The sequence below is a fragment of the Python bivittatus genome, unplaced genomic scaffold (genome assembly GCF_059951505.1).
Source record: "Python bivittatus isolate LINGU-HERP-01145 unplaced genomic scaffold, Pbiv_v1 ctg000610_np1212, whole genome shotgun sequence".
Lineage (NCBI taxonomy): Eukaryota > Metazoa > Chordata > Lepidosauria > Squamata > Pythonidae > Python > Python bivittatus.
Window position 1 is genome coordinate 22,747,314 of NW_028277088.1, and position 8,460 is coordinate 22,755,773.

Below are 8,460 nucleotides of genomic sequence, written 5' to 3' on the forward strand. Positions count from 1 at the left end.
GAATAAAGATACATTGAGAATGATACGACCATCCTACAGATAGATGGTAAGGTTGGGTTAGCAGGCATATTTTGTGACTGACCATATCCATTCTGGCAGCCATTTGGGGAAAGCATCCATCACGTGTTCTTGAAATTCCAAATGTGCCCACTGGGTTAACAGGCTGGGCAGAATAGTAATGGAGATGGCAACAGGGGAAATATAGGAAGGGGAAAGACAGCAAAGATCATCTCCCACTCTTCCACATATTTGCCTCTCTTGTATTTCAGTAGGATGTATTTTACCAGTGAAAATCCATTACAAATAGTATTAATCCAAAATTAGAATATGAAGTTCAATCAAAAGTATTCCTACCTGTTCTTTGGCTCTCTGATATGCAGCTTCTAATTTTTCAACTGTTAATTGAAAAGGCTGGCTTCCTTCATCAGCTACCTAAAATCCAAAACTGTTAATGTTAGTAACTCAGTAAGATATTGCAATTACTAAAAAAATGGAATAAAGTTGAGGGAAACATCAAAATCTGTAGTCAATGATTAAGGCAGAGCATTGTGGTAGAACTTCCTCTTCCTTCTACTCAAAGGGATAAATTCAATGCAGCACTTCCTTATTTATCTTTAATAAGATAAAATTTACCTCACTGAGTAAGGGTACATGAACAGGTTGCATTCCACCATACAGCCAAGTTTTGGAATTTATGCCACCATAATATGGAGTTGGAATAAGATATCCATCTGTATTCAAATAAATAAATAAATATATACATACATAAAGGAAATATTTTTCAAGAGACTTTTACTAGCTATTAAATTAACACTATATTATTTTGCTTCATTTTAATTATTTTGTTCCATAAGCCCTGTTTTTTAAAAATTATTTATTACTAATATGCTACAAACACTTATTAAACATTTGATCAGTATTTGATCCTTTTTCATTTTTAAAAAATCATGAACTAATGAGGCTTTATTAGAATTATATTGGGGTATTTAAGAGTACACACCAACAGTTTAATGTCAGCAGTATTTTTTTCAAATCAGAAACAGTGTTAACAGTAAATATTATCTGATAGAAAAAGTTATCACTTGATATCAGCCAATGAAAAATACATAATGTCTTTAAAACAACACCTCTGAAACTTATCATGGTAACATGTAATTGTTGCAATATACACACACACACACACACACGAAAGCTGTCTTACCTCCAGGATCACACAACACAGTTGAAAGAGTTGCAAAGACAGCACAGCAACCATTCATAACAATAATCTAGAAAAATGCCAAATTGCAATTAACAACATTGCTAAACATTTGAAATACTAAGGGACCAATCTAAAAACAAACGTATGTTTTTAATTGGTATCTAATAAATCATTAGGGCACTGAAAAGTCTGGTAGACTATAATGTTATTTGAAATTATTAAGTTCTGTATTACAGATAGTCATCGCTTACCAACCACTATTGGGACTGGCAACTCCATTGCTAAGTGCCACGGTTGCTAAGCGAAAAATCATGTGACCATGCCAGACTTATGTCACTTCCACTTCCGTTGTTAAGCAAATCACTATGGTCATTAAGTGAGACATCATGTGACCATGACTTGTGATTTCAGTTCTGCATACTCCATTAATTCTGCTTGTTGGAAGTTGGTTATGAAGCTTGTAAATGGCAATCATGTGACCATGGGACACTGCAATAGCCATAAATGTGAGGATTGGTTGCAAAGCTATTTCTCAACTGTCGCAAGTTCAAACGGTCAAGTCAAGTCAGTAAGCAAGGACTACCAGTACAACCAATATTTCTACATTGTGTGACAATTGGTAGGCAGTTTCTAGAGAATGCCTTACCAGTTTGATAGGAAAGTATGCTGAATGTGGAAGGTGATGGTTCCAGAGCTCTGAATAAAGATAATTCAAACAGCAATTCAGAAATGTAAGAAATCTGAATATTGTTTCCAAATAATTTATCATTATAAATATGCTGGGACTGATTATCTGAAGAAGCTGGGAATCTAAAAAGTTATCTAAATTTCTATGAGACAAGCTTTAATTAATAGTTACTTATAATTAATACTTAGGCATTGGTTTGAGCATAACAATATTGTGATAACTCCCAGCATAATTTCCAAACCAGTTTAAAACTAATAAATTTAAGCAGCTTTGTTAAACTGACATTTCAGATAAGATTCATCAACTATTAGCAACATTAAATAAATAAAAAAAGTGTCCTTGTCTCTTACATGTTCTGGATCTAGTGGTACTGAAGCATTTGCATATTCAGTAAGAAACTTGGCAATTTCTTCTCGGAAACTAAAATTTAAAATTAATATATTTCCAGAATTAACACATTAACCAAATAATTTGCCATAACATTTTCATCTATTGTACAGAAAATCATACAACTGAAATACAAACAATTCATGACAGACTTTGTCTCTTGAAGAAGTGAGCACAATTTTATATAATGGTTTTTAATTTAGAAACCTTGTTTCTAAGTCTGGCAAAAAGAATTACTCAAACGGTAAGAAAAGTAAGGATTATAGTATAAGGACTACAATTTTATTTTAAAGTTGTTTTAGTTGATTATAGACACCACCAAGAATTTGGATGGGAAAGTATTCCACATTAAGAAAGAACTTGTCTCATAAACATCAACTAATAAAGTAGTCCGAAGTGACTCTCCTGAAATCTTGGCAGCTCACATCAGCAAGAATGGAGAAAATTTAAATTCTGCTTCATTTTTCCTCCTCTTTGAACCAACAGAAGTGAAAATACCCACAACAGCATGATGCAGGATTAAAAAAAAAAAAAAGAGCAAGAGATTAATATTCATGGACTTTTCACAGGCCTACTGGGGATGTACCACCACAACTACAATTCTGACAAAGATCTTACAACAGCGGGCCACATCCATCCTGATCTACTTGAAATAGCAGTTTGGATTGTGCTCATAGTGAACCAGTACAGTACTTGTCAAATTTAAAATCAAAGTTGTAATTAATTCTTAAAAATATGACTATAACTATGGAACATTCCAGAAATACATTTTCAGAAAAAACATTGTTTAATATTATGTGATTATTAATTTAAAATATTATGGCTTTTAAACATTTTTTTTTCTGAATAGCCACTGTTGGACCAATAGAGGCGAATATGTGTAGCTCAGGGTTGAACTGTGGAGTCCTTGAAGTTCTCTGAGCTTGGTTCTTTTCTTGCAAACATTTTATTACCCAGCTAGGTAACATCCTCAGTGCTAAAATGGGATGGGGCTCGCTCTCTATTTATATACTGTGGCCTGCCTTGCCAGTGCTGGTGGGGGTGGGGGTTTTGTTTTGCTCCTCTGGTAGTTCCTTGATTAGCATATGTTTACTGCTTGATTGTGTGTCTGGTGGTAACCTTTGCTTATCTTGTCTGAACTCATAGCAGAGATTGTAATGCAACGCCTAGAAGCACTTCCCCACATACAACCCAAAGTATGGATCCGGTATGTAGATGACACCTTTGTTATAATAAAAAAGGAACAACTAGAGAAGACACATGAAACCATTAACAACATCTTCAAAGGAATAAAATTCACCAGAGAGGAAGAAAACAACAACACGCTACCCTTCCTGGATATCCTCATTAGCAGAGGATACAACAGTAAATTAGAAACCCAAGTTTATTGGAAGACAACCCACACTAATCAAGTACTCCATTACCAAAGTAACAACCCAACCTCCCACAAGAGGAGCTGTGTAAGAACATTATTCAAGCAAGCACAAACGCATTGCAGCAACCCAGAACAGCCAAAAAAGGAAAGAGACCACCTATACATCTTCCAACAAAATGGATATCCACGCAACTTTATCAAAAAGTGCCTGATCACTCAACCTACAACACAACCAACACAAGCTATGAAAAGGATCACACTGCCATACATCAGAAACATCTCAGAAACCACCAACAGACTATTACAACCACATGGCATCTCTGTAGTACACAAACCAACAAAATCACTCCAAAATATCTTAAGTAAACCAAAAGACCCAGTAGCACAAGAAGAAAAAACAGGAGTCATCTACAACATACAGTGTAAGGACTGTAACAAACACTATGTAGGACAGGCAGAAGACTAGCAGAGCACATCCACGAGCACCAACTAGCAGTCAGAAGAAATGATGAAAACTCCTTAATCTCACAACACATGGACAGAGTTAACCATAGTTTTAACTAAGCTAAATCCAAAAATGCAAGAGAGTTCCTGGAAGCTTGGTATTCAGACAAGGCAGCAATTAACAGAGACATAGAGATAAACAGCATCTACATACTATTCAAAAGAGACAAAAGACCATAAGATTGCCTCACCAGCAATCATCACCCAAATAAGCAAAGGTTACCACCAGACACACAATCAAGCAGTAAACATATGCTAATCAAGGAACTACCAGAAGAGCAAAACAAAACCCCCACCCCCACCAGCACTGGCAAGGCAGGCCACAGTATATAAATAGAGAGCAACCCCCATCCCGTTTTAGCACTGAGGATGTTACCTAGCCAGGTAATGAAACATTTGCAAGAAAAGAACCAAGCTCAGAGAACCCCAAGGACTCCACAACCACTGTTAGAGTTCATTGATAGTTATCAAATGATCATAGTCATTGTTAGAATTGCATAGCGTAGTATAGAGTTGAAAAGCTGCTTAGGCTTCAAGTTCAATTCCATGCAGCTCTGACAAATTATGATGATATTGATTCATAGGATATAAATCCTTCTTTTCCTGCCTTTTGTTTGAATATATCCAGTGAAAGGAAACCTACTAACTTTACTGTAAAACCAATATTATTGTTAGGAAGTTTTTCCTGACAGTCAATGGAATCCACCCCCGTCCTTTACTGTGCATCCCCATACATTGTGACAGTAGGAAACAGATACCATACACGCAGTACACCCTTTGAATTCCAGGTGGAATTAGAAATATAAATTAATTTGGTTGAAATCACATTAAATTAGTTGGGGAATGATTCTTCATACCTTTTAATGCCTTGAGTATCCAAGTATTGGAATAAGTGAGGTTCCAAATAAGTCACATCAGGTTTTGAAAGCTATCCATTGTTTTAAAGAAAGGGAGACAATATTTCTTATAAGTTATTTGACTCTGTTGATTCACACATTTTTTAATACGGAAGAGAAATTAGCTCACTTACATGGCTTTCCTTAGTTCATGTTAGTTGTATGTAACTATATACAGCTCTACTATATAGACTAACCACACTGTCAATTATATTTCATACATAAATTATCTATAGCAAGAAATTAGAATACAGCAAAGAACATGGGTCTCTGATACCTATCTTTTCCCAAATGACCATTTATCAGTTGTCATATTATTGTTAAATAGATTATTTAAACATAGTAAATCATAGACACCAAACAGTCAATATTTCTAAAATTTAGAAACCCACATATTTAATGAGAACCCAAACTTACCCTTTCCTGTAGTAAATCAAAACAAAGCTTGTTCTCGCTTGTCCCAAAATTCAAAATGCCCTGAGAATAAAAGTGACAAATTCAACCACAATCACCAGTAACATTTTCTATTTCCATAAGGCAAAGTTTTAAAGTTTAATAAACTCTTCCCTTCAGAAAAGTTAGCCTACTAAACCAAAGAGCAATATAAAAATAATTTGAAAATGTTAAATGTTGCCCGCCATAGGTGACAAGAAACAACCAGTTATCTGCTCCTCAAAGACAGCTAGCATTATTTACTTTGCGCATTTTAAAAACTGTTCATTTCATTTTTCCTTCCTCTTCCCTACAAGGATCTTGCACAGACAAAGCTGTCTTATGCACAGGCACAGTAAGTATGTTCCAGTCCTAGACAACTGCTTTGCTGATTAAGAAGGGTAGCAACATGGATGTCAGACTGAGGGTTAATTTGGGCCACTGGAGCTAACTAGACTGAACCAGACTGGCATCCTACTTAGTAGAGCTGAGCTGAAACAAAGCAGCTGCTACCACTTCTCTCTTCTTGAATTTCTGGTTTGTTATAGTGGCTTTCCCTAGCCTGGTGTCTTTTAGATAATCTTATCATATCCAAGCTGGCTGAAAAGGACAGGAATGGAAATCCCACAAGTTTAGGAGGCACCAGTTTGGGAAAAGCTATAGTATGCTATGGATTTAATAAATGCATATTTTACTACTGAAAGGTGTTGCAAATCTCTTATTCTGGTAATTTGGGAGTAAAATAACTGCCTTATTTCTCCACCTTTAGGGAGATCATGCTTAGGTCTCACATCCCACATTTCCCGGTGTTCCTCCTAACTTTACTCACATCATCTTGTATACCTGAAACACCATTTCACTGCCTCCCCATTCCCCAATAATTTATTTCTTATGGACATCTTTGCTCCCCAAACACTTCAATCCCTTCCTCTTCCCTTTGATTCACCTCATTTACGTGAAATCCTTACCAGAATAAATGCTTAATTCTAGCATTTCTACTATTGGCACACAACCCCTTTCCACACATTCTCTTGTTCCCCCCTCCTCCCCCATACCTCCAACAAAGCAGTCGACTTACATAGCCTGCCGCTCACTCTTCCATTTTCCCATTCCGTTACAAAAACATTAGGGTTGGATTCACACAGCTGGGTAAGTCCTAGCCTCCCTTGCTGGTTTCCTTAAAAATGTAATACATAGCCGGCTGGGGCCCTTCCGACAAGCTAAGCCATAAGCCAGAGTCTGAAGCCTATCTACCATTTTATTTCCACAGACACTTTATTCAGAGAAGAGAGAGGCCCACTTAAAGATCATCCACCCGCAAAGACGACCTTTATTGCTGCTCCTCCCGCCCAACTGGCTATGATGCGACGCAATTATCCCTGGAGACACTGCAAACCAACGCGAGCGGGTCGAAATGCCACAGTCACCTGAGGGTTTTGGTCCGCGTCAAAAGGGTCGTCGAGGTATCTGTCGAAGCCTTTGTCCAGGAGCCCCACGGCGCCACCGGCGATGCGGGCTCCGCGAGCAGAAAGTTCCCCCTGAGCAGGCGCTTCGCCGCCGCCAGCGCTCGCCAGGCCTCCGCTGAAGTCGGTCATCGCGTTGTCCCAGGAACTCTGCCGGGTTGCAGCACCAGCAGCTGCTTCACTGCCCTATCAATCGTGCGGCGGGGGAAGGCGAGGCAGGCAGCTCCCCGGCTGGCTTTCAGCTCAGGAAAAAGGAATGTGAAGACAGAGGAAGGACGGAGACGGCAACGCGGCATAAAGGGAGGAACGACTCCCGCCTCAGGAGACACCGGCAGCGGTGACGGCGCGCCTCAGGCTGACGCCTTTTTGAACTGCCGAGCCCGCTCCTTCCCGCTCAGAGGGCCTGGCCTGCGATTAGCCCGCCCCTCGCCTCCGCGGCTTTGCTTGGCGAGGGGGATTCGACTCACGGGCTTGTCCGTCCTGCGAAAGCGCGACGCGACAGGTTCTCCTGCCGCTTGGCTTTTCTGTTGCAACGAGGGGAAAAAAGAAATCCACCCGCCCAGACGATCTCCTTCCTAATCATAAAGCACCGCCACCACCATCGTCACCACAAACAAAATGACTTCTTCGCGGAAACCAGGCGCTCTTCAAATGTGTCGATCCACGTTGCAAAGCTTGAGTCACGTTTCGAGCATCTGATCGCTGGATTTTGTGGTATTTATTATTCTCAGATGTGGCCTGTTCTCGAAGTGGCAGGAAAGGACAAATGCACATCATTTATACATTTACTTTATACGGGAGTTCAAGATGACGTGATTAGGTACATTTTAAAGTGTTTCTAAATTCTTCATTTAAATTATTTAAGAACTGCCAGTAGTACAAGAATGTCTAGAAGAAGTGGGAAAGGTAATTAAACAGGCAGCAGAATACACCCGGAATCCCAATCTGCACCTGTACGTTTGAGAAGGAGGTAATAGCTGAGTCAAGAACAAATACCATTGATTGCAATATAATTAATTCTATTATACAATTAATGGATAAGTAGAGGATTGCATCCTTGCTTTATTTTTTTTCCAGAAAAATAGATATTTTTCTATTTTTTAATACTGTATTTTATATTTTTAATTTTTTTCAGAAAAAAAATAGACACTTGTGGACAATGCAGTGACATATCCTCCAATCAATATGTTCAATAACTGTATTTTAAGCAATTGGAACGAGCAAGGAAACCTAGCAGAATAACACTGAGGGAACTACTAGTCTCTGCTCCTGAATTTTATTAATAGCATATTAGATTGCAGCTACCCTTAGAAAAAAAAGGGTTAATAGGAAATTTAAACATACTGAATACAGCATTCATGCAATTATACTACATTATGAGACTTCATCAATGCTGTATGTTTTATGTTTTTCATACTACTGTATCAGCATATCAAAATAAAGTTAATTATGTTATGGTATGATATGATATGATACAGTATGATGTATGTGTGTATGTGTGTGTGAACAAACCA

At 38.2% G+C, this 8,460-nt stretch overlaps 1 protein-coding gene across 1 annotated transcript in view; it reads right to left on the reverse strand.

Moving 5' to 3' along the window:
• The window catches only part of LOC103063813 (1-aminocyclopropane-1-carboxylate synthase-like protein 1), an 18,914-nt gene extending 11,836 nt beyond the window's left edge, over nt 1–7,078 (reverse strand). The window contains exons 1-7 of the mRNA XM_088150562.1: nt 6,911–7,078; nt 5,469–5,528; nt 5,013–5,083; nt 2,240–2,309; nt 1,202–1,268; nt 634–731; nt 355–432 (exon numbers count right to left, since the gene is read on the reverse strand). Of these exons, the coding sequence (XP_088006688.1) occupies nt 355–432; nt 634–731; nt 1,202–1,268; nt 2,240–2,309; nt 5,013–5,083; nt 5,469–5,528; nt 6,911–7,078 (612 nt within the window). The remainder of the gene's footprint in view (nt 1–354; nt 433–633; nt 732–1,201; nt 1,269–2,239; nt 2,310–5,012; nt 5,084–5,468; nt 5,529–6,910) is intronic.
• Between the last annotated feature and the right edge of the window lie 1,382 nt (nt 7,079–8,460).